The sequence below is a fragment of the Gekko japonicus genome, unplaced genomic scaffold (genome assembly GCF_001447785.1).
Source record: "Gekko japonicus isolate JY-2015 unplaced genomic scaffold, Gekko_japonicus_V1.1 scaffold1339, whole genome shotgun sequence".
Classification (NCBI taxonomy): Eukaryota; Metazoa; Chordata; class Lepidosauria; order Squamata; family Gekkonidae; genus Gekko; species Gekko japonicus.
In genome coordinates this window covers 434,631-460,902 of record NW_015161992.1, presented here as the reverse complement: position 1 = coordinate 460,902, position 26,272 = coordinate 434,631, and the positions used below count along the sequence as shown (strand labels likewise).

General features: G+C 45.9%; 2 protein-coding genes across 2 annotated transcripts in view; both read right to left on the bottom strand.

The window, feature by feature from the left end:
• The window catches only part of IL16 (interleukin 16), a 103,683-nt gene extending 98,178 nt beyond the window's left edge, over window positions 1-5,505 (bottom strand). The window contains exon 1 of the mRNA XM_015405400.1: window positions 5,455-5,505. The gene's annotated coding sequence lies outside the window, so the exon portion shown is untranslated. The remainder of the gene's footprint in view (window positions 1-5,454) is intronic.
• A 2,598-nt stretch (window positions 5,506-8,103) lies between these two features.
• Window positions 8,104-26,272, bottom strand: part of CFAP161 (cilia and flagella associated protein 161) — a 40,744-nt gene continuing 22,575 nt past the window's right edge. Inside the window, exon 7 of the mRNA XM_015405391.1 lies at window positions 8,104-8,290. Coding sequence (XP_015260877.1) covers window positions 8,104-8,290 — 187 coding nt within the window. The remainder of the gene's footprint in view (window positions 8,291-26,272) is intronic.

The following is a 26,272-nucleotide window of genomic DNA, read 5'->3' as shown; positions in this document are numbered from 1 at the left end:
GTGTTAATTTTCATATGCAAAATTTCCACACAACTAGAATGCTACAACGGCAGGAAAAAGTTCTATACCCTCTCTTGGCTTGCTGTGCTGTTTTTCTGTTTGCAAGGATTTTTTTAAAAAAACCTAAGGACTCATTCCTGTTTATAATTCTCCTTCTGCACTCTCGAGCGTTACAGCCATCAGGTGTCTGCATCCCCCTCATGTGTGAACCAGGCCTTATTAAGAGGGGGACTGACCACTGACCTCCATCAGACTTCCCGTTTGAACATTTGCAGGACGGTGCTGTAAGAAGCAACCTGCCTGATGCATGTTATATGATAAACAGTATGTAAATGTAAGAAATTCAAAGGAGACTTCCGGTTGATGGTGGCGCGCTAGCAGACTCACCTCCCAGACCTCCCGGGGGTAAAGCTGCGCTCCAGCAGAAGGAGGGGGTGCGCAAGATCGTCACCCCCCCAGGGACCCGGTTGAAGGGGCTCTGGCCATGGGACTCTTGAGAGGTCACCTCTTCACTGGCGCGATGCCGGGGAATTGAGGCGCTTCTCCATCCCAACAGTTCTTCATGCTGTGAGACCGAATGGAATTAAGTGACGCCGACTGGGGCAAGTGCAGGAGGTCGAGCATAAGAAAACGGAGCTAAAACAAGGTCTACAGACCAATTATGAAAGTGAGTTCAACTAAAGCGATCGGTTAAAGTGAAAAAGAAAGCTCCCCATCCATGCGGAACAGAAAGTGAGGCGAGCCGGGGAGGGACGCCTCCCATGCGAATAAACTTTTAAGCGAATCGGAGGGGGGGAGCGGAAGAAAAAGCAGTTATAACTGTTGAGAGAGACTTACCAAGGCGAGCCTGAGAATTTAAGCGCATATTAAGAGACTTTTAAAACATTTGCAAAAGTAAACAATCCAAAAAGATGGCAGGGAAGAGGATGGAGAAAGAGAAACTGTTAAAAGCTAAAGGAACTGAGAGCCCAAGACCAGAAGCAACCAACGAGCTGGCAAAGACATTGGCGGAATCCATGCGCCCCCTGCTGCATCATATGAATAATCTCAGGGAGCAGCTGTCAACAATGAATCAATATATCACCACCCAGCAAATACAGTTGAATGACACTCTTAAAATGATGAATCAAACAGCTGAGAAGGTGAAAGAAGTGGACGCCACAGCCCAAAGGGTGAAGAAGAAAGTACAAAAACTGGAAAAGAAGCAAATCTCCACAGGAGATCAGTTGTTACAGCTACAAATGGAAAAAGCCAATCTGATTCTTTGCTTCCAGGGAATTCCAGAGACTAAGGGAGAGAATCTGAAGGAAAGAAAGTTGGAGAAAACACTATCAGAATTTTAAAAGACATTCCATTTGAAATAAGACAAAGGAGAAAGAAGTACAAAGATTTAATTCTTTTTCTCCAAACAAATACAATCGGAAACAGATGGCTAACTCCAGAGGGCGTAACCTTCAAAATTAAGGATAAAAAGGAAAAGATTGACTCTGTTCAGAAAGCACGGGAATTTTTAAGCGTCCTGCTGGGAGAGCCAGAGGAGGAAGGGAAAAAAGGGATGGTCCAGTGGCGAGCTGGACTCGGGGTCTTCCGGAGAAGATTCTCTATCAGAGAAAGGGGCAGCAGCCCCCAAAAGTCCTTACAAACTGCGAAAGAGACTGGGAAAGGGAAAATGAAGACTGAAGGACTCTGAACTGTGCTTTTGAAATTTCTAAAACTAGATGCTTGGGGATCTCTCTTGTAACAGTTAAAATTAAGAATGTAAAAAGATAATACTATACTTCACTTAGTTCATAATGGGACTAGCGTGATTAAGTGATAATGAATGTTTAATCTGATTTGATTACCTCCTCTCTTGGGTTTTCAGTCAGTAGTGGGTACTTTTTCTTTATCCTTATATGTAGTCCCCTTCCCTATTTTCTGTTATAGTTTGTAGTGTTAATAAAAATGCAATAAAAAAATCCCCTCCGGGGGCATAAAAGAAAAGTAAGAAATTCAAAGGAAACACACACCAACTTTTGATGCCACTGGGCTTGAAAATGTACTTGTGGAGTCAGTGTCAAATAGGAGCAGACCAGAAGAAAATGGGTCATTGGGTCTCTTGGGTTCCCTAATGGAAATTTTTAATTAAAATGCCAAATTCTTGTTTGATGGAAAGCCAGAAATTGGGACCACAGTGTGATGACTTTGCTAGTGGTCACCATGTGCCCTAGTAGCTGTGTAACATAAAGGGTGGTTTATTAATATCTATGCCCCACTGTTAGTGAAAGCCTGTTTTATACCCTTTTTCAAACCAAAGCTATGATAAAACCATTAAAGGCCCCGTTCACAGGGCGAATTTGCCACGGGAGAGCCACGATGGAATGGCGGATTTTTTTGGTGCGTTCACACCACAACATCTGATAAGTGGAGCGACCCCGTGGCCAACCTGTGGCATGCCACTGAAAATGTGCGATTAAAAAATACCTCCTCCAAGGTACTAGTAAACAGTTTGACATGGGCTGCCTCCGGACTCCCTCAGTGTGATCGCGCTGGCGCAGCTTTTCCCTCCGGCCGTCTTTGTTGCAGCGCACATTCCGAGGACCAGAACCGTGGGTTGCCACCGACACGTCTAATCGCGTTGTCGTGCATCTAATTGCGCCGCCGCAAATAGCCACGCCTCCCCCCCACGTTTTCCAGCCCGTATGACCAGGGCCAAAATTGATTTATCCAGTAAGAAAGGAAAGGGGGGGGGAGCCAGGAGCTTTAAAATCAGAGACAACAGAGCAGAACAATTCCCAGTGAAAGATTACCACCTCACCATTCCTCGGAATAGCAGTGTTTCAGAATACTTGGAGATTCTGGGGATGGAGCCTGAGGAGGGTGGGGTTTAGGGAGGGGAGGGACTTCAATAGGGTATGATGCCATAGAGTCCACATTCCAAAATGGCAGTTTTCTCCAGGTGAACTGATATCTGTCACCTGGAAATCAGTTGTAATGCCAGGGGATCCCCATCCACCACCCGGAGACTGGCAACCCTATTTCAATTTGCTCTGCAGGCCTTCACAAATGAGGTGAGATGGGCATCCCTGGAGAGAAGTTTCAGTGCCCAGATTTTCTGTGCCATCACTAAAAAGACCCCACAATGCAAGCTCATGCAGTGCATCTCTGATAGTGTGGACATATACAACAGAGCCTCAGGGGAAGTTCTTACAGCATGGGTAGGTTCAGACGGGAAAGACAGTCCTTGACTTCTTGCTTGGGGCTTTGAACTGGGATCAAATACTAACTAGGTAGTTAGCTGCAAGACATTAATTTGTTTTCAGGTGTCTCACAGGGATTTGCAGCAGTTTACAGAATATAAAACAATTCAATTAGACACTTTGACAGAACCAGTGCTCAGTGCAATAGGGCTAGGATTACAGAATTAGGCAAGTTATACTAATGCCAAAAGTGGAATTACAGTGGTGTAGAAGACAACACAGTAAAAGCAGGTGATACATGCCTTCATCATTACAATGGACTGCAATCCTATTCCATTATAAAAGTGCCTTCCTGGACTGTTCTGTTCTACTAAATTCTAATCCCTTTATAAAAATATCCTCCTGACCATTTGCACATTCTGTGGAACAACAGGTGTATGGGAGCCTTTCTGACCACTTCAGGCAGGGCGTTTCACATGGTGGGAGCCACCACTGAGAATGTATGTGAATGGGTTAACGGAGCGGCACCTGTAGATGGCTTTGCTCAGGTGAGTGAAGCTGTTGTGGTAGAGCATAATGGGGAAGGTGGTCCTGCAGATATGCGGTTCCAAGGTCATTAAGGAGTTTGTGGGTTATAACCAGTACTTTGAACCCCATAACTGATTGGTAACCAACGGAGTGTCTGCAGAATGTATGTACATGTTAAGGCCCGCTCCAATAACTACCCAAACACTTTTCATATGGAGCATATTTATGCATGCTGTCACTTCTCAGATGAAACTGCACTTGTGAATGGGTTCCCACAGATAAAGCTCTCACCTCAAATCGAGGATCCCCCCCCCCAAGGAAGCAATGCACATTCATTTAAAATAGATTCAGGTGGGTAGCCGTGTTGGTCTGAAGCAGCAGAACAAAGTTTGAGTACACTGGCACCTTTAAGAACAACTTTAATAAAACTTTGTTAGTCTTAAAGGTGACATTGGACTTGCTCATTTAAGAGTCACCCAATCTGAAGGAATAAAATGCTGAGACACCATTACATCTGGCATTATAATCCTGCATACTAGGAGTGCACTAACTGTGCGTTACCCTACGTTGTCATGTTTGTCTGAATGGGTAGCACATGTATTTTGCATGCGTGAGCAACTTTGGTGAATGCAAGCTGACCATTGGATTTTTCAGGATTTTTGTTTGCACGTATGAGGATGCAGTTACATGCTATGTAATGTGGTAACCGTGAATATCCAGAGGATCATGGTACGTGCTCCTGATACATAGTTGCCAGGCTCCTGGTGCCTGCAGAAGTAATGTCTGAAAATCACTACTGTGGTGCACATAACACCAGTAGCAGGTGGACCTTCTTGGGGGTCAATGATTTTTTAAGCTTCTGTTTGCTTGCCTTTAGTCACCATTAAGAAAGCTCTCTCCTTTTTTTTAAAGCAGTCATTAATTTATCCCACTGGAAGTAGTTTGGAGGCCATGGCACTGGAGCGCCAGCTCCTAGGTCAGGGGGGAAATGCCCCCCATTCTTATACTTCACACTTTAATTAATGAAGTGAATGCACATTTTCAAATGCCTTGCCTAATACTGAGGTTGAGTCAAGCCAGAATGCTTAGCAGAGGGGGTGGGGGCAACAAAATATCAAGCAATTTAAAACTGTCCAGGCAGTCATCAACTTGTGAGGATTTACAGAGCCATTTGCAGACCTGCTCACACGAAAACTGCAAACTGGCAAATTCTGGCCCCGGTCACACGGAGCAGTTGCCCTGCTGAAGGCACGGAAGTCCCGTGGAGTATCCGGGCGCAATCACACGGGAACATCTGGGAGGTGTAGCACTCCCGTGGCAAGCCGCCAAAGCCACGCAGTAAAAAAAAACTAGCACACCGCATGTACTAGCAAACACTTTGTCACGGGCCGCCTATGGAAGCCTCCCGGTGTGATTGTACCGGCGCGTGGCTTCCTCCCCCATCGTCCTCTTTGCTGCGGGGAAGCCGCCGTCACGTCTGATCGCATAACAGCACATCAGAATGCGACGGCGCAAATAGCCACACTTCCCCCCTGCGTTTTCCAGCCTCTGTGAGCCTTTTGTGGTCTGTTGCAGTAAAAAATAAGCAAGGTTCTTGTGCCACTTTGAAGATGAACATACTGATTCACTTCTATACCTTCTTTAAGTCGAAGTTAAACAGTTCTGAAGTTGAAGAGGTACCATATTATACCAGCTAAGCAAGTGAGATTTATCATATTCTGAGCCAAACAAGAAATAAGATGCCTACCTTTGTCTTCAGGTTTTCACCAGAGAGATGTCCCGATAAAGCAATGACCCCTCATTACCCTAAATTACTGAGTATTGTTTCATTGGAAGTGTTACATTTTGTAGGAGAGGAGGTCCATTTCTGATTGAGTAAGAGTAGCTCCTCCTTCACATTCTCCACCTCTTTCACTAAGCTGAGGACTCCCCTGTCCCACCTCCATACCAGTCTTTTGGGTCCTGTTGTGTATCTGGCAAAACTATGGCAGCTCATGCACACCCAGGGTGGGGAGGCTGCACAGGAAAGTACACTTCTGTGGTTTTCTCAGTTAACAAAAAGAAAAGTTAGTTCTACCCAAAGTGCAAATCATTTGATAAGTATGTCTAGAAAAAGCAGTTTTTTAAAACTCATCCATTCTGAATTAGCATCATACTGGATGTACATAACAGGGCTTTGTTGGATTGCAAAAAAAAAAGTGTTGTTACAAGTTAAGGAACAAAAACGGCTTTCAGCCCAACTTGTTTTTTTAAATATAACATGTAGCTCTTGAAACGAAACAGCCTACTGCAGTGTTGTGTAAGAGGCTGAATGTTCAGCATAAATCAACTTTGTCTGCTGGGGTGGGAGGGGGAGTATGTGTGGTGTATGATGAATGAGTGCTTTGTTCAGAAAAAAATAATTGCTTGCAGGGGAAGGTCGAACACACTCATGCACACACCAGTCTGTAATGCAAACATCCAGTCCTCATATCGTCATAATTGAATTTCATAAAAAGCAGGAGTGTGTGTGTGTATCTTTCAACATGTTTATGCCAAATCTTTGTAGGAAGTTTTTTTGCCTCCCTGATGTTTAGAATCAGTGACACTGGGTGATAAAATTTCACAACCGCCTTTTGGCCTCTAGAAAATACTGCAAACAAAAGAGGGGTTTAATTCTCAGTACTCAGATGGTTCTCGGCATCTGAAGTTGCATGCTTTCTAAAGAGGAAAAGGAGAAAGTAGCACGTGGAGGTACGTGTAATTTCCCTTTTTAGAAGGTTGTGTGTGCAATCCTCAAAGTGCTTTGCGAGCTTGGGGAACTTTAAGTAGTTTGTTTGTTTTCTCTCTCTCTCTCTCTCTCTCTCTCTCTCTCTCTCTCTCTCTCTCTGTGTGTGTGTGTGTGTGTGTGTGTGGCCTAAAAAGCACATTAAGTGGCAAAACTGTTCCTGAACAATGTTGCTTCAGACTTGTTAGGGTATGAGTAGACCTCAATACAGGTTATTTAACAGAACATAGTTTTGTTTGTTGGTCCATGAAAATGCTACTGGGTTGTCAGCTCTGGTGATGGGCCTCCGTGTACTGTCCGCTACTGTATTTCATGGAACTCATGACAGCATCTTCCCAGTAGTTGTGACAGAATTCTACACTCGATCCTTGTTCTGCACAATTTTGCATTTAGGAACAGAATAATGCAGTTTCTGCCCACAGAACTGGAACTCACAGGGGACAACCAACCCAGCCTGAGAAGCAGAGACACTCCATATTTGCTTCTGAGGGTGGTCTGACTCTGCTGTGACATTCTGCATGTGGCAGTTCTTGATGCAAGTCAGGAGGCGAGCCCCCAATGATACACAAACATGCAGCAGAGATTCCAGTGCATAAATTATCCATTTGGCAGCAAGTCTGGGAAGCAAAACCCTTTTGCCTGCTCATGTGCTGTTTGCCTTAGGAGCCTGGAGCTGCTGAGGAGGTTTAAAATGCCTTGAGGGGGAAAGTGAGCCAAGCACCCTGGTTGAAACGTGTTTCTTGGTACAGGGAACATGGTTGCCTCTCTTGTAGCAGACCAGATTCAAATGTGTTAGAGTGAAACTTTGATTACGTCGGTGTGACCAGTTTTTTTTCCTGTCTTGCAGGATGACAGCCTTCCCAGTAGTGGAGGAAATAGAAGAGAATCTTTCTTTCTGCTTACCTACCTGCCTGTCTGCCTAATGGCTGGAGATTCTCCTCTGCAAATTTTCCTTTCCTTTCAGTTTTTCTCCCAGCTGAGCTTCCTGCTTGGTCATGGAAGCTCACAGGATGACCTCGGGCCACTCATGCTCTCTTCCCTAAGTGCTGTTGTTGAGGTGATAAAACGGAAGAGGGCAAAAGAATGTTGTTGCTTTGAGGTCCCCACTGGGGAGAAAAACAGGGTATAAATAGCTAAATAAATCCCTACACCTGTAGATTCTCCTATGCAAAAGATGGCCCCTGTATTGACCCTACCTTGGCAGATGCATCTTTCAGAAGTGTGTGTTTGCCAGTTTAATGCAATAGTTCTACCCTTAGATTACATTATAATTATATGCCTCTCTCCTAATGTCACTTGAAATTTCCTTTAAAAAGATGGTGCGGCCTAGTGGCCAAAACAGTGATCAATGCAAAGATTATTCAAATACTTAAAAAAAAAAAGGCTATGAATTTGTTTACTGACAGTGTATTGCAACTCCACTCATTTTTTAAAAAATATGATGGAACAATTATGTTTTCTTTTCTGTTTAGAGATATTCTTCAGTACATATTTAGAAATACCTTCCTGTGCATGTTTAGAATAAAGAGAGCATGAATTTCCCTTAGAATCCTGACTTCCATCCATGTTTTCATTTTTAACCAAAGCACTAACAAAAGGGGGGACAAATTGAAGGTTAGGCAGTTAAGTCTATGTTTGGACTTTACTGCTTTTCTCTCGAGTCGCCTCTGAAGGAGGCTGAGGTCTATCAAACATTGTGGTTGATTCGTCACTGGGGTTCCCCATAACAACAATCCAGTAATTTTTATCTTCTTCAGCTTTGTGAGAGTCCAAGTAGGTGTGACAAACGACTTCATATTCCTTTCCAAAGTAGGTCCTTTAAGAGAAAACAGTGAAAACCCTGCTGTTATTGCTATGCAGTTTATAGATCTTGTGGGCCTATTTACATAAGTATGGCCCTGGTTACACAGGAGGATTTGCCCCACAAGAGGGACAGATCGGGGACGCATCAAGCGGGCACGATCACACCACAACATCTGGGAAGCATCATGCACCTGTCCCCGATCCGCCCTTTCTGGGCAAAACTGCGCATAAAAAAAACACACCCTAGAAAACACTACTACCTACCTGAAAATCCACTGCAGGGACGGGCATTTGATCGCCAGCGTGCCCGTCTCTCCCGCAGCATGCGAGGTCCTGCCGAACTGCGCATGCACATGCATGCACAATGGGCTGGCCTCGCTCTCCGGTCTGTGGCTTCCTCCAAGCATCTGATCATGCCGGGGAGGACCTGCGCGGCGGCTGGGGAGATCTGTCTGATCCCGCCGCCGCGTGTCTTTTTTGGTGCAGCTCAAAAAAGCCGCACTTTGGCTGCACCTATTTCCCCCAATGTGACTGGGGCCTATGTAGATTACTAGATCCCCCCCCCCAATGTATTACTCTTCATTGCTGACTGGCAGCTTCATGTGTGAATTGATTCTGTTGGAAAGGGTTGCAGTTGAGGAGACCACATTCCATCTGAGGCTCAATCGCACAAGCACCTCATCTTTCGATCTTAAGAGTCCTTTTCAGACATTACATCCATACATACAACTCCCTCTTATACCCAACTCTTATAGGATAGCAAGGGTCAGACCCTATCAAAGAATGAATGCAAGACTCACATCTCAGGGTTGGTTCACTTGTGCACATTTAACTTCCGATAATTCCAGAGATTTTCAAGAAGAAGAAGAGAGAAGAGATTGGATTTATCCCCCGCCCTTCACTACCCAAGGGAGTCTCAGAGCGGCTTACAAACTCCTTTCCCTCCCCCTCCCGACAACGGACACCCTGTGAAGTAGGTGGGGCTGAGAGAGCTCTGACAGAAACTGCTCTTTTTCGAGAACAGCTGTGCCAGAAAAACAGGTTGCTTACCTGTAACTGATTATCTTCGAGTGGTCATCTGTGCATTCACACCGATGGGTTTAGTGCGCTGACGCTGAACTGATCGGTATTGTAGCAAGCTCAATGGATTTTTGCGCCCAAGCCTCCAGCATGTGCAGGAGCCCCAACCACACATGCCCAAAGCGGTGGGCGCGGAGATCCCGCCAGTTCCTTATGACCACCACAAACTCAGGAAACTAGAGCCTGCCAGCAGTGGGGAAGGATGGGCAGGTGGTGTGAATGCACAGATGACCACTCGAAGATCATCAGGTATAGGTAAGCAACCTGTTTATCTTTGACGTGGTCTCTGTGTTTCACACCGATGGGAGAGTAGCAAGCAGTGGCCTACCTGGAGGAGGGAGTTGGCAGGCAGTTACTGCAAAGCTGACGATAGAACTTGCTGTCCCAGCTCAGTACGGAAAGACCGTCGTACATCGAGGACATAGTGTTTAATAAAAGTGTTGGGCGTGGTCCAAGTGGCAGCCAGACAAATATCCGAGAGGGAAGACCCCTTGAGAAAGGCAGTCGAAGTGGCCACTGCCCTGGTGGAATGTGCTCGTAGAGAGCCAGGTAGAGGACATTTGACAAGAGCATAACATAATCTGATGAGCTCGACAATCCACTTGGACAGGCACTGGGATGTGATCTTAGTCCCAAGTCTGGCTGGCGCATATGAAACGAATAAGTGGGGATCACGTCTTGACTGGCGCGTCCTTTGCAGGTAGAATAAAGTAAAGGTAATGGTTCCCTTGCTCGAAAGCCAGTCGAATCCGACTCTAGGGTTGCGGTGCTCATCTCCGTTTCAAAGCCAAAGAGCCAGCGCTGTCCGAAGACATTTCTGTGGTCATGTGGCTGACATGACTAAACACCAAGGTGCACGGAATGCTGTTACCTTCCCATTGAAGTGGTACCTATTTATCTACTTGCAAGGAGGCGTTCCTCAGGCGTGGTTGGGTTTGGAACGAAGTCCAGGAGGAAGACTTCCGCTTGAAGATAGAATTCCGATATTACCTTAGCCAAAAAGGAAATATCCGTGACTAAACGGATGCCATCTGGGAGGATCTGCAGATATGGAGGGTCATGCCTAAAGGCAAAGATTTCACCAACTCTTCTAGCTGAAGTAATGGCCACTAAGAAGACTGTCTTCCAAGACAGGAGGTGGAGATTGCACATGGCGAGCTGTTCAAATGGTTTTCTAGTAAGTTGGCGTAACACCAGAGGAAGATCCCAAAGTTCCATCAGACATTTAACTGGGGGATAGAGGTGCAAGAGGTCCCTCAAAAGACGTTTAGAAAGTGGATGCGAAAAAACAGAACATCCATCAACTTGAACATGGTAAGACAATAATGCGGCCAGGTAAACTCTCAGAGGAATGGGATAAACCTGCGTCTGCCACAGAGAGCAGAAAATGTGGCCAGGTAAACTCTCAGACCTGCGTCTGCCACAGAGAGCAGAAAATCAAATATTTTTGTAAGACCCACGGTTTCGGGCGAAGAACTGGTGCCGTTCAGGAACGAACAAAACTTGGTCCACTTAGATGAGTACGACCTGCGAGTAGTTGGTTTTCTGGAGTTCAATAGGACATTCGCTACCCGATCAGAAAAGGCAAGGGAAGCACCCTCCAAGCCGTTAGCTTGAGGCAGGGAACATCGTGATACAGGAGCTGTGTCCCACATAGGGTCAGAAGATCCGGAGCTGGGGTAAATAGATGAAACATATCTCTGGCTTACAAACTCCTTCCCCTCCCCACAACAGACACCCTGTGAGGTAGGTGGGGCTGAGAGAGCTCTGACAGAAACTGCTCTTTTTCGAGAACAGCTGTGCCAGAACTATGGCTTGCCCAAGGTCATCCAGCAGGTGCAAGTGGAGGAGTGGGGAACCAAACCCAGTTCTCCCAGATTAGAGTCCGTGCACTTAACCACTACACTAGACATTGCATCCATGCATAGTGGAAGCCCAGCACTGGGGCATGCGCTACTTGTGATGTTCCTAATAAGGGCAGTTGCCATGGTAACCCAACCATAACCCTGAAGAAAAAATCCAACCAGGGCAGCTTTTCCCTCCATGGTCTGTACCTAGTGTGGGCCAAAACACATGACATGAGTAAGGTCATGGGTGTCCAGCTCAACTCTCAGTCACGCATTCAGGCAGGGACTAAACTTTAAACATCCTTCTGTCATGCTGTGGTGTTCCAAACTCTGGGAGGGGGAAGGACGAGCTTCAGACTTCCCTCCTGTGCCCTTTTCACCAGCAGAAATATGGGGTGGGGACCTGTTTTCCCCTTCCTCAGGCTCCACGTGTGGACAAAAGTGGCATGGGAGAGAAGTCTGAAGCCCTTCTTTCCCTTCCTACAGCATATTATTATCATATTATTTATTTGTTTCATTTTTATACCACCCATAGCCAAAGCTCTCTGGGCAGTTTACAACAAATATAAACCAGTAAAGTAGAATAAATACAATAAATAGACATTAAAAATAAAAAGTAATATAAGATAACATAAGAACATTAGAACAGTAAAAACAGTAAAGAAAAATTGACAGAGGCACCAAGGATTATCTTCTGGGGCATAGTGTGTAACCGGAAGACCTGCTGAAGGAAAGCCTTAGCCAGAAGGCGAGCCGTAGGGAGCATCTTAAATGGGATAAAATGCGCTTGCTTGGACAAGTCCCCCCCCCGCCAAATCACTGTTTTACCCCTGCTAGGGGGTAAATCTATGATGACGTCCATGGAGATAACTTCCCACGGTCTACCGGGGGTGGGCAGGGGTTGTAGGAGACCTGGCAGCTTCCCCGGATGTGCTTTGCACATAACGCAGGTTTGACAGGATTTGACAAAGAGGGAAAAATCCTTCCTCATTCCGGGCCACCAAAACTGGTGCTGTAGCAGATGTAACGATTTGACAAACCCCATGTGCCCCACTAGTTTATTCCCGTGCACTACGGATATTATTTTGCCCCTCAACGCTGAAGGCACGAACAGTTTGTGGCGACGGTACCAACAGCCATTGGACCTTTCTTCAACCTCCCCCTCTTTCTGCAACTCGAGATGATCAGTATCAGAAAGGTCCAATGGCTCTGGGGGGTTGGGTTTTCGCCTGGCTGTGTGTTGTCAACACCCCTCCCAACTGTGAGGGCATGAACATAGATTCGAGCACACCCTCCCTTTGACTGTCAGGCTGTGGGAGGCAGGATAACGCATCAGCCAAGGAGTTAGATTTCCCTGGGAAATAGTGCAGGGTGAAGTTAAACTTGAACAAATCCACCCATCAGAGCTGCTTAGCATTCAAATTGCGGGGCGTGCGCATCACTTCCAAGTTTTTATGATCGGTCCACACCTCAGATGGCACCCTGGCACCCTCCAACCAGTGTCTCCATGTAGAAAGCGCTAATTTGATAGCTCCCGCCTCCTTGTCCCAAACCAACCAATTACGTTCAGTGTCGTTAAACTTTTGGGAGATGTACGCAAGGGGATGTAGTTTCCCATCCTCCCCTTCTTGCAAGTTGGTGCCACCTATCACAACATCTGAGGCGTCTACTTGCACGATGAACTTTTTTAGTTCGTTTGGATGAGCCAGCACGGGCTCGGATGTGAACAGGGCTTTAAGACGTTCAAATGCCTCTTGACATGTATTAGTCCAGTTCAGTTTGGCCCCAGGGTGGGGGCTTTCCGGCCCCTTCCCCTTAGTCCGCAAGAAATCCATGAGTCGTAAGCTCACTTGGGTGAAATTTGGGAGGAAGGATCTGTAGAAATTGGCAAACCCGAGAAATCCTTGGAACTGCCTCCGGGTCCAAGGAGGTTCCCACCCCACAACATCCCGGACCTTGGCCAGATCCACCTCCAACCCCCTAGGGGAAATGTGGTACCCCAGGAAGTCTATCTCAGTACAATGGAAGTCACACTTTGACAAACAGTTTGTGCTTGTGTAATGTGTGCAGGACCTCCCGCACCAACTTCACATGAGAAGGTTTATCAGGGGAATAAATCAAGATATCATCTAGATAAACAATGACCCCTTTGAACAAATGCTTGTGTAACACTTCATTGATTAGGTTCATAAAGACCCCTGGAGCCCCTTGGAGTCCGAAAGGCATTATTTGATATTCGAATTGCCCCAATGGGGTGTTAAATGCCATCTTATATTCATACCTTTCCTTTATGCAGACCCTGAAATAGGCATCCCTGAGGCTGAGTTTCAAGAAGATCTTCCCCTTGGCCGCTTCAGCCAGGAGATCCTTCATGAGGGGTAGGGGGTATGCATTAGTGGTAGACACACCATTCAACCCCCTATAGTCCATACATAACCTTAACCCACTGTCCTTTTTTTCTGGAACAATACTGGGGCAGCAAATGGGGAGGATGTGGGGCAAATAAAACCTTGGGCCAAGTTTTTGACAATAAATTTATGCAGTTCCTCCTTTTCCCATGGACTCATAGCATACAGTTTCCCTTTGGGAAACTTCTGGCCCGGAATAAACTCAATAGCACAATCTGAGTGTCTGTGAGGTGGCAATTCGTCCGCCGTCTCTTCTTCAAACACCCGTGCCAAGTCTCGGTACTCCAGGGGAATGGAGGTCAGCTCCTCAATGGCTAGTCAAGCTCTCACTGGTTCATTGGGAGCCCCCCACAGTCCCTCCCATACATGCTTTTAGCATTTTGGTGAGATAAACGTAATTACCCCCTCGTCCCACAGAATATAAGGGTCATAGTCATGAAGCCATGGGCTGCCCAGCACCATAGGGAAAGGAGTGGCTGACGTGATGACAAAGGGCCGATGCTCCAAGTGCGCTCCTGCCCCCACCCATAAAGGCACCGTCTCGTACTTACAAGGGTCCTTCATTTTTTTTTTTAGTGGATTCCTTTTGTTTTATTTTATAGCAATTTGTATTCTACAAACTATCGGTAAGTATTTCATACAGTCCTTTTACTCAACTAAGTTTTACATTTAAGCACACTCCAAGAAGATGATCCATATTCCCTTTGCTATGACAGAACTCTGCTGTCCAAGTTATTTTCATTGATCTGCAATTCCAGGCAGGGACAACACAAAGTCCAGCTACCTAAGCCACCAGCATCTGGGATGCTCCTCTCCCTATTGACTGGCAGTCCTAGTTTCTCAGTATTTTACCCAGCAGTGGCATTTGGTGATGCGTATTTTATTGAGCAAAACACACACACAAAAATGGAACTCTGCATCTTAGCAACCTGTTTTAATTAAAAATATAATAGATTTGAGTTGTAAGCCACTAAGCCACTTTGGGAGCCAAACCAAATGAAAAGCAGGACATGAATGAATATGTACTAATCAAATGCAAAATCAGTTTATCAGGAATCCTTGAGCAAGGCCATTGAGGTGATTTCAAGATCTTAAGACAACAAACTCATGGCAAAAAAAACAATTAATAAGGACGCTGGATAAAAGAATGCCATTATAATAAACTTGCCTGAAATTTAGTATGTTTGTGTAAAATATTCTTTGCTGCCTCTCTCCTTACTTGGGATCTAAGGCAGATGACAATCAAGAAATCAACATAAAAACAAAATTAAAACCAACCCATAGTACACAACACAAAAAACAGCTTGAAAGTCAGCCAGCAGTAGCAATGACAACCAAATTGCATAGGTTGGAATCTACAAGAACAATTCCATGAACACAAGCATTTTTGCCCACACAACATGACTTTCTTGCCCCCCCCTCTCCACTACAACCCAAATTGCTCCCCAATATACTGTTCCTAGGGTTTCCTCCAAAGCTGCCCCATCCATTTGGGTAAACACAATGGGCTCCGGGAGTCAGACAACTTTCACCCCAAACCCCATGACTAGCAAAGGGTTGATTAAGTCTCGACCACACCCCAAGTCTATCAGAGCTGGTACCTGTATGTGGGTACCTAACTCTGGATTCAGAAGAGTCACAGTCACAAAAAAGAGGGAGGGGTATCCGCTCACCGTTTTAGGCGTCTCGGGGTTCAGGACCTGCTGTTCAGCGCTGCTCACTGCAGGCCCTGGCCTTTTCCTGCCGGTTGGTCCTCTTTTTCACTGGATGAGTTGGGATCCTCCTCGGGGACACTTGCTTGTAGTGCTCTCTGGGTCCTGGGACGGGTGGATGGCTTCTTCGTTGGGGTGTCAGCCCGTTTCTCCTCCGGTCCCTTCCGCACGGCTCCCTGGGTTCTCGATCCCGGGCAGGTTGCGGCAAAGTGGCCTCCCTCACCACATTTCAGGCTGAGCCCTTGTTTCATCCGCTGCTCCTGCACCCCCTCCTTCTGCTTCAGAGGGGTCTTGGGTTTCAGGGACATCAAGACAGTCTTACCCACAGTTGCAGCATTGTCGATCCTGATGGTTCTCAAGCGGCTCTCAGCATCTGCTGCTTTGCGCATCCAGGCATTCGGAGACACAGGGAGGACACTGTGAAGGACCGTCTCCTGGATCTCGGGGTGCAGACCCAGGCGGTATTGCTTAGCCATCACTCCATCGGGCCAACCCTGGATCTTAGCCGCCTGGTGCTTAAAACTCCTCAGTATACTCCCGCACCGACCGTTTCTCTTGCTTGAAGGTGCGTAAGTAAGCCCGAGCTTGCTCACCAGCATTCGGGTCTTCATATTGAGCTCGGACAGCCAACTAGAGTTCCGGTCCATCAGCATTGTGCAGACTCACATACCAGTTGGCTGCCTCATCCCTCAACCGGGATGCTATATAGTCCACCCAGCGTTCTTCATCAGGAAACAGGTGGCCCCAGTTCACGATGAACTTCTGGGCACATACCACAAAGAACGCCAGCTTCTTGGGGGTCCCATCAAAAGTGGCGTCCAACGGCTCCATAGGGCGGTGCACTTCCTGGCCTGGTTGTGCTGGCCCCACATTCCCCAGAGGGGGATTGTCAGCTTGGGCAGGCAGGACCCGTGGCGGCATCTGAGCAGGGCGCGCTGGTTGCGCCAGTACCCGGCACTGTACTTCCCGCTGCACCACTTCCGTCACCATCCCCAGCAGATTCTGGAATGACTCCTCGATCATCTGCATGAGTTTATCGTAGCGCCACTCAAGTAACTCCAGCCGTGTGCCTACAAACTCCTCGGCCTCCTTGCCCCTCTCGGTAGCACCACCATCCTCCATTTCATAGCTCATCTCCCATGGAGCCAGATTGTAACGACTTTCACATTGTGGCCCCGAAGGGGAAGCAAGAGTCCAGGTTTCATGAGTATCCACGCTGAACCATCCCCAGCGTGGCCCCTTCAACCTTGTAGTCACTCTGGAGCCCGTTGTGTTTATCCAAAGGGCTCCAGTAGAGGGTCAGCCCCCTCCATCCCCACACTCAGCAGGAGGGAAGCTGTCATGGCAGACATAGTGCTCGGCTCCCCAAGAGGGACTAGAGTATCCTCCCCACCCGAAACCGGGATGTTGGTCTCCTCGCTGTCGCTCATCTCAGCTTGAGAGATGTGGGTCGAGGGATGAAGATTCCTGACACTTTGTCAGAGTCCTTAGTCAAAGGACTTCAAAGTTGAAGGACAAGAAAATTATGTTTACAGACTCAACAAAGGACTCTATGGACTAAAACAAGGAGCAAAGGCTTGGTATGAAAAAGTTACAGGACCTTGCCTGTACACTGGAATTAAAAATGGACAATACTAGTATGTTCTTGTTTACACTGACGACTTGATTGTGTCTTGTCAAAACAGAGAGGATATTAAAGAAATAGCTGATGAACTGAACAAGGAAGTAGAAGTCAAGCAGCTTGGAGACATAAAACACTACCTCGGAATACTAGTTGAAAGACTCGAGGATGGAACCTTTTCTTCTATGCCAGAAACAAAAAATTATGGACTTTATAGAATTTGTTGGTATGAAAAACTGCAAAGCATCATCCATACCACTTGAACCTGCATATCTAAAGGAAAAGAATGGAACACCTCTCAAAGACATTGGAGAATACAGAGAAGCAGTTGGAAAACTTCTCTACTTGAGCAAAACCACAAGGCCTGGCATCACAGCAGCAGTTGGCATCTTATGCAGAAAAGTGAGTTCGCCTAACCATCATGATTGGAGTGCAATAAAGAAACTAGCAAGGTATCTGAAAAGAACAATGGACTTAAAACTGAAAATTGCACCATATGAAGGGCCCAGACTAGTCATATGGACGCCAGCTGGGGAGAAGAATTGAACAATTTCAAGTCAACAAGCGGATATCTATTCTTCTATGGAGATGGACTAATAGACTGAACTAGTAGAAAACAAACTGTTGTGGTGCAGTCTACAGCAGAAGCTGAGTGTGTTTCAGCAGCAAGTGCCTGCAGTAGACAACCTGTACTTGTACTTATGTTTGAGGACAATCAGGCTTGTATTACTATCTGTAAGGGAGAAAGCACCACAGCAAGAAGTAGATCTATTGGTATTAAGTGTGCGCTTGTGAAAGATTTGTACCAAAAGGGGCTAATAGAGATTGAACGTTGTCGCACAGAGGAAATGGTGGCTGACATTTTGACTAAGCCACTGACTAAAGAAAAATTTGAATGTCTTTGTAAAATGTTGAATATGGTTGATCCAAATGTTAAAGTGAATAGTGAATTATGCATGGATAATGATTTACATGTTATGCCCTGAGAAGGGGTGTTGGAAATACGTGTGTGTTGCAAGGTCTAATTCAGTCATTATAGGGTTAATCTGTTTACCTTGTGCACTATTGTTTAGACTGACCTGGAAGGGAAACCTGGCTCAGAGCCAATGGGAAGATAGCCCGGGAAATCTAAGTCTGTTTACTCACAATCATTGGTTAATGTATTCAGGTGATTTCCTTCTAGGGGTCAAGAAGAAGAAGAATCTCCATTACAGTTGCTGTTGTGAGACCGTGAAGTCAGTCTGTTCTGTAAAGCTGTAGAGATGTAGCCTTAGGTCTTTTATTTTGTAGCTTTTCCTGTGTATCCTTCCCTTAGAAATAAAGATTTTTACACAAAAAGAAATGCCTCCTCTCCAGTGAAGCAAAGATCCATTGCAACCTCTAAATATCTAAGTATTTTGCCATTTTCCCCAACAATAACCTGGTGCAGATTAGGCACTAGGCAGGCTGCAGCAGGGAGGTTGTTCCAAAGACGAGGGGCTCCTTCCAAAAAGGCCCTCCCCCTAAGTTGCCACCCTCTGAGCCAGCTCTGCACAGTGTCTGGGTGGATTGAGGCTGGGAGAGGTGTTCTGACAGGTATTGTGGTCCCAAGCCATTTAGGGCTTTGAAGCACCTTGAATTGGGACCGGAAGCATACAGGCAGCCAATGCAGGTGGGCCAGAATTGGTCTTATGTGTTTGGAAAGATATACATGCAGAGTGACAGAGAGATTTTTAAACGTTGTTCCCTCCCTGAATAGGTGACTGAGAGGCTTGGCCTCTTCTATACACACTTTGAAGGGACAGGAGCCTTTGTCTCCTATGCATCCAGTCACCCAACATAACAATCCTTCTTCAGTTATATATATTTTCTGTGGTGACCCACAAACCTCAAGGCTCTATCTGATCTGGGAGCACCAAAGCTTTCCAAGCTCTATCTGATTTGGGAGCACCAAACCTTGCCAGTTCAGCAGTTTTTGCATAGCTTGGCTGGCTTTGGATTTCTGAGTAGGCTATTGGGTTTGGGGAGGGGGGTCACAAAGCAGCGATACCACTTTTCCCCCTCTGTTCTTTTCCTCTGTCCACCACAGTGGATGTATTCATTTTCTTAAAATACACACACTTTATATTGATCTTATGGGACATACACTTGCATCAATAACTCTGCTTTTCTGATTGCCACCAGTAGGACAGGGCCAGTGCTTAGTGGCAGAGCATCTGCTTTGCATACAGAAGGTCCCAGCTTCAGTCCCTGGCATCTCTACTTACAAGGACTAGGTTGTATGTGATGTGAAAGACCCCTGTGGCAATCATCATCAGAAGTCTGACTGAGAGGTGGATCTGGAAAAAGGTTCCGGTTTCAGCACAGCACAATCAAGTGGAGCTGCGGAGCACTGCTCCAGCAGCCATTCAGATTGCACGGTGTGGGGGAGTTTGGTTTGTCCAAACTCCTAGGGGGGCCTCAGGAGAGGGGTCTCTGAAGCAGGAGAACTGACAAAGTTCCAGATTCCAGCAGCTGCTGGGTTCTGGAGTCTTTTGTCCGTCTCAATGCCCCAGCCAGCAATCACCATATTGGCTTCCAAGCTGTGTCTGCCGGACTTTGTGAGAATCAAAACTAAGCTTATTTCTACAAATAAATCACTTTCTACAACAAATACAAGAAGACATCTAACAAGCAAGATCCTTTTTCTTAGCACATATATGAAACGTATTTTGGAATAGAACTGTAGCATTCAACCAGACTGCAAAACAGTTCAGAAAGAAAAAAAGCGGAGGAGGGGAACACTCATATAGTTTTTCCCTCCCCCCTCTTCTGGGAGCGGGTCTCAAGCTAAAGGAAACAACATCAAAAGGACTATAATTTAGATTGCAAACTGAAGGATGGATTATCGGAACTAATCGATGGTCTACCTCTTTGCTTAATTGTCTACCTGCCTAAACTGATTTATAGAAATGGATCTCCAAGAGATAACAGAAATATTTAACAACATCTTTGCTGCAGCTTTGCTTCCTGTGCAAAATAGACTGTGTTTTTGGATTGAGCATATGCAAAAGGCTTTATGCAAATTCTACCAAGAAGAAAGTCTGTTGGAACAACCTTTAAACAAACCTTCAAATAAGCCAAAAGATATGAACAAAGAGCTGTTTTTTGAAGAGGAAAAAATCTTAGAGAACAATCTCTCTAATGTGAAAATGGAGAACACAGATGCATTCCTGTTTAAAGAAAGAAGATCACAACATAACAGAAGGAACAACTCGGAAAGAATCCGAAATACACTTAATATTCTTTGTTTGGGTGCAACAGGCCAGCATGGAGAGAATTTCGACCCCACAGCAGAAGACTATAGGAGCAATTTACAGCCCCAAAAGAAAAGAAGATGGGAATATAAGAGGAAAAAAATAAGAAGGGGGGAACTCTTTAAGGTGGAATGACTATAGTAGGCTGAGTATAATTTAAAACAGAACTTAATGAGACTAAAATACAAGAGAAACTGAAATTAAATTTTTTTAACAGAAATATATATTATAAACAAGATATTATCTAGAATTTTAGTTGTAGTGTAAAAGTGAAGGAGGGAGAATTTTTTAAGGTGGAATAGCTATAACAGGTTAAATGATAGTTAAAATGGAATTAAGGATATGAAACTTAAGACAAAGAAATAGATTTCACAAGATAATTTTATATTCAATTGTAGAGAAGTGTAAAACCATGTAAAATGATTTAATATGACTAAACTTAAAAGTGGATGAAATATGTGATATAAGAGATTTGTATGTATCTTAAAGATAAGTATTATTAGCACTGAAAAGTACGCAAACGGAGAGTAATTTCAGCAAAGCGTACTTTATTCTATCCAGAACAAGACAACTTTGGCCGGCTCACAGGCAATGTTCCCTCTAAGCTGTGGAGTCTTGTGAGCAAAAATTCTACTTTGTGAGCTACTGGCAATAAAGTTGTGAGCGAGCGATTTGGCGACTGCATCAATTAGTTTGCTCTGGAGCCATCGTTCCTGAGCGGAGACAAAAATGGGTGAGCCGGAGGCTAAAAAATGGTGAGCTGGCTCACACTAACTCAGCTTAGAGGGAACACTGCTCACAGGCCGGCTTATATCCCACGAGAAACCACCACCCAAAACCCCTACTTCCCTATAGGTTATTTACAGTGGCCGAGAGTCCCATAGGCTCTCGGCCGGGAACCTAGCCCCCTGATTGGAGCGGGCTAGGATCCACATAGTCCATTGTCTCTTGGAGCGAAGCTCGACGTTTGTCTCTGGACTTGTCTGGACTGGATACATTACAAGCACTTATATGGAAGTTTTTATAAGAAAGGTGAAGCTGAATTTAGTAAAAGGTAAAGAGTCTTACTCCCACATTGAAACTATTTAGGAACAATCCTCAACTATAGAAAATAAAAGGCTGGAAAGAAGGAGAGAAAAGGGAGGTGAGGGAGAACGATTTAAGGTGGAATGGCTAAAGCAAGGAGAAGTGTAAAAGCTTAAAAACAATATGTGATTTAAAAACAAATAATAGTAATAATTATATGGAATTTAGCATGGCTGTATCAAAAATATTATTAGTATTTTTATGGCAATTTGTATAAGAAATGTGAAGTTGAATTTTAGTATTAAAACTGTTATTTTTAAGGTGAATATTTAATTTTTAGAATGCTTAGGTTTTAGAGTGGTAAGCATGCACTGTTTCAGAAAGCTTTAAAGATAAACATAATCAACATTAGAAATGGGAAATTAGTTCATATTAGACATTTAGAAAAACTTTGGAGTAGCTAATTATGTAGTAGAAGATTAAGGATTTATAAATAGATGTGTAGAGATTGACTAAGCAATATAAGAGGTTTGATTAAGAGAATCCATAGATAAGAAAGTAAAATATACTAGGTTAATAAGAAGTTACAGAATACTTTTATGATGTAAAGACACTAACTCGATATTTTGCAGATGTATGGAATTAAGGGACTAGATTTAATATGAAGAATGACCAAACTGTAGAAGTAGAAATATTATTACAATGTAACAGAATATGTAGAAACTACTGTAAGCACCATTTTTTCTTTTGTACCCCTTTCCCTTTTTTTTACCCTTTCCCCCCCTTCCCTCCTCTTAAAAAAACCCAATAAAATGTATTATGGGGGGGGAAGAACTCTGACTGAGAGGTGATATGATAACCACCTTCAAGTATTTGAAGGGCTGTCATATAGAGGATGCAGTGGAGTTGTTGTCTGTTGCCCCAAAAGGTCAGTCCAGAGCCAATAGGTTGAAATTAAATCAAGATTTAATTTAAATCAGGATCCTGACAGTTGATTGCCACTTTGGGATCAGGAAGGAATTCTCCTGCAGGCTAGATTGGCTCAGGGACCGTGGAGGTTTTTTTGCCTTCCTCTGAGCACTCACTGGGGTAGTGGGGGGAGGTAGCTGTGAATTTCTTGCATTGTGCAAGACTAGATGGGATCCCTTCCAGCTCTATTTTTCTGTTTCCTCCAGGGCTCTGGACCAATCCTTGTGATTTTGGCCTCATGCAAACCCATGTGATTGTCAGCCAATCAGAGCCCATGGAACTTCCACTGGATGTGAGGTGCTGAATCAGCCTCAGCTTAAGAAGGGTGGGAAAAAACATTTTTGTTTTCAGACAGGGATTCTGGTGGCTCTAGATAAGGTCAGCTTGGTGAGGCCTTTATTTAAAAGCAGGTTGCTTACCAGTAACTGATGATCTTCGAGTGGTCATCTGTGCATTCACACCAATGGGATCTAGTGCGCACGCGCTGGATCGATTGGTGCTGTAGCAAGCTCTTTTAACGGATTTTCACTCCCAGTCCCCCAGGCACGCGCAGGAACCCCACCGTGCATACCCAGAGGGGGTGGGTGCGGACATCTCGCCAGTTCCTACAAACTGCCGCAAATCAACCCCTATTCAAAATTGTAGAAGCTGACAGCAGCGGGGAAGGAGGGCGGGTGGTGTGAATGCACAGATGACCACTCAAAGATCACCAGTTACTGGTAAGCAACCTGCTTATCTTCGTCGTGGTCTCTGTGCTTCACACCAATGGGAGATTAGGGAGCAGTAGCCTACCTGGAAGAGGGTGCTGGCAGGTCTTTTAATGCGTAGCCAAAGACAGAATTTGACGTCCCATGTTGTTACCGGTGTTGGTACGGACGTCTAGGGCATAGTGCCTGATGAAGGTGTTAGGCGTGGTCTACATAGCGGCTTTGCATATGTCTTGCAGTGGTACTCCCTGGAAGAAGGCAGTGGAAGTCACAAGAGCTCTGGTAGAATGAGCCCTGATAGGGCCAGATAATGGCTGTTTGGTGAGTAGGTAACATAGATGGATTAGACCTACAATCCATTTTGACAGGCGCTGGGCCGTGATGTGAATGCCCAGACGTGGTGAAGCGTATGAGACGAATAGTTGTGATTCTCGTCTAGTTGGGCACGTTCTGTTGAGATAGAACAGGAGAGCCCGCTTCACGTCCAAGGTGTGGAGTAGTTTGTCTTCCGCTGATGTTGGGTTTGGGAAGAAGTCAGGGAGGAAGACCTCCACCTGCAGGTGGAACTCTGACACCACCTTCCGCAGGAAGGAGATGTCCAGGACGAGGCGGACTCCATCTGGCAGAAAGGACTGGTAAGGTGTATCGTGCCAGAAAGCCAATATTTCTCCCACTCGCCTGGCCGAGGTAATTGAGATTAAAAAGGCCGTTTTCCACGCTAGGAGTTTAAGTTTGCATGTCGCAAGTGGTTCGAAGTGCTTCCTCGTGAGCTGGCATAGAACTAGAGGAAGGTCCCATGGAGCGGCTGGAGTTTTGACAGGAGGGTAAAGGTGAAGCAAACCTTTTAAAAAACGTTTGGAAATTGGATGTGCAAACAGAGTACATCCGTCAACTGGAACATGAAAAGCCGACAGAGCGGCTAAGTAAACCCTTAAGGAAGAGTGGGAAAGTCCCAAGTCAACTAAGGATAGTAGGAAATGGAAAACTGTTTCGAGGCCAGCTGAGGTGGCTCGAGGGGCGTCATCACCCAGAAAAGAACAGAATCTTCTCCATTTATAGTCGTAGGACTTCCGAGTAGTAGGCTTCCTGGAATTTAAAAGGACGTTCACTACACGTAAGGAGAAACCTGCAATGTTATCTGCCATGCCATCAGTTTCAACGGAGGTATGTTGTGATGTAGGACGGGGGAGTCTGAGAGTAGGAGTAGGTCCGGGGCCGGGGGGAACTGATGGTATATCCCCCAGGATAACTCGAGGACCGTTGAAAACCAAAGTTGTCTTGGCCACCATGGTGTTATTAGGATACAATTGGCATTGTCCTTGAGTATTTTGCGGACCACTCTCAGAAGCAGAGGTAAGGGGGGAACAGGTAAAGATGTGTCGAGGACTAAGGATAAAGGTGGCTGTCTCCCAGAGATTGTGGGTCGTTGCCTCCCCGACTGCAGAACAAAGGACACTTTTTGTTGTTCCTTGTTGCAAAAATGTCGACTTGGGGAGCTCCCCACCTGTGGAAGAGTGGGAGGAGGTATATTGAGTTCATCCCCCACTCATGAAGGCAGAGTCCTGCTCGACTTAGATGGTCTGCCTCCATGTTCATGCGCCCCGGGATGTGAGTGGCCACAAGGAATATACCGTTGGTGATACAAAACTCCCACAAATTGATTGCCAGGGTGCAAAGGCGTAGAGAGACAGTGCCTCCCTGTCTGTTGATGTAGGATACCACTCTGGTGTTGTCTCTTAGGACCGTGACACATTTTCCCTTGATTAAGGGGAGGAAACTGGTTACAGCGTATTGTATGGCCAGGAGTTCAAGGAAGTTTATGTGTCAGTTCCTCATATGTGTGTTCCACTTGTCTCCTACAGAAAAGCCCATGGAGTGTGCACCCCAACCTGTCAGGGAAGCATCAGTCGTGATGGTGACCTCGGGTGACAGAGGGTGGAAGGGCGCTCCCTGAAGGATATTCGAAGGGACAGTCCACCAAAGTAAAGAGTCCTGTATGCTGGACTAAGGGGATAGGACGACAGTGTGCGCGTTCTTTGACAGGTCGTAGTTGCGAATGAACCATAGTTGTAAGGGACGCATTTTGAGTCTTGCAAAGATGAGAACCGATGTAGTCACAGCCATGAGACCGAGCAGCCTCTGGATTTAGAAGGCGGTGACGGAGGGTTGGGTACGGACGATGGTGGCTAGGGAAATGATGTCTGCGGCCCTGTCTGGAGGTAGGTAAGCCATGCATGTGTTTGAGTCCAGGATAGCGCCGATGTATTCGCTGGACAGGACACAGGTGAGACTTTTGTTGATTGACCCTTAGGCCCAGGTCGTCCAGTAGTGCCAGAGTTTCTGTTATGTTCGAGATCAGGGCTTGTTGTGAAGGAGCCACCAGAAGCCAATCATCTATGGATGGGTAGACCAACACCCCTTGGAGATGTAGGAAAGCTGCAACTACAATCATGGTCTTCGTGAAGACTCTTGGGGTACTGGAAAGGCCGAATGGAAGGGCCGTATAGTGATAGTGGTGTTGGCCAATTGCAAAGCGTAGGTATTGACGGTGAAAGCGTGGATAGTGAGGTGGAAATATGCGTCTTGGAGGTCTAGGGTGGCCATCCAAATGTGTCTGCGAAGCAGTGGCATGACCTGTTGTAGGGAGACCATACGGAAGCGGTGGTAGATCACAAAACGGTTCAGTTCCCTGTGATCTAATATGGATCGAACGCCTCCGTCTCTCTTTGGGACTGTGAAGTATCGGGAGTAAAATCCCATCCCTTGGAGGTGTGGTGGTACACTCTTGATGGCTCCCTTCTGCAGAAGGACGGACACCTCCTTGAGGAGAGGTGGGGAAGGGGGGTGGAGACGATGACCGGAGTGTTGGGGTTCTGATGGAACTGAATTTTGTAACCTCGGGTCAAGATGGAAAGGACCCACATCTGAGGTGATGAGACACCAGGCATGGATAAAAGGAAAGAGACAGGTATGAGCTGATTTGGCGACAGGAAAGTCAAAAACCCTGCCTGGAGGGCTTGGGCTGTTTGCTGTGGGAAGCTTGTTGTCCAGTACCGAACTTTGGCTTTTGTTAGGTGGGTTTTTGGCCTCCCAAAGACGTTCTCGGTCTCCATCTTGTGTCTGGAGACTGATGAGTTGGGGTACGTCTCTGCCAGGACCTGGACCAGGTGCGGGGGCGGTATTGTCGCCTTGCAGAGGATGAGACGCCTAGCGCTCAAGACGCTTTAATGCTCTTGTCCAACTCTTGTAGAGTAGAGTCAATTGCTGCATGTCAGCTAGCTGCCATTGTCATTCTGGTTCCTGTGTAGTTTCCTTCACCCCCCCCCCTCTCCCTCCTTGTTTCCCTGGGT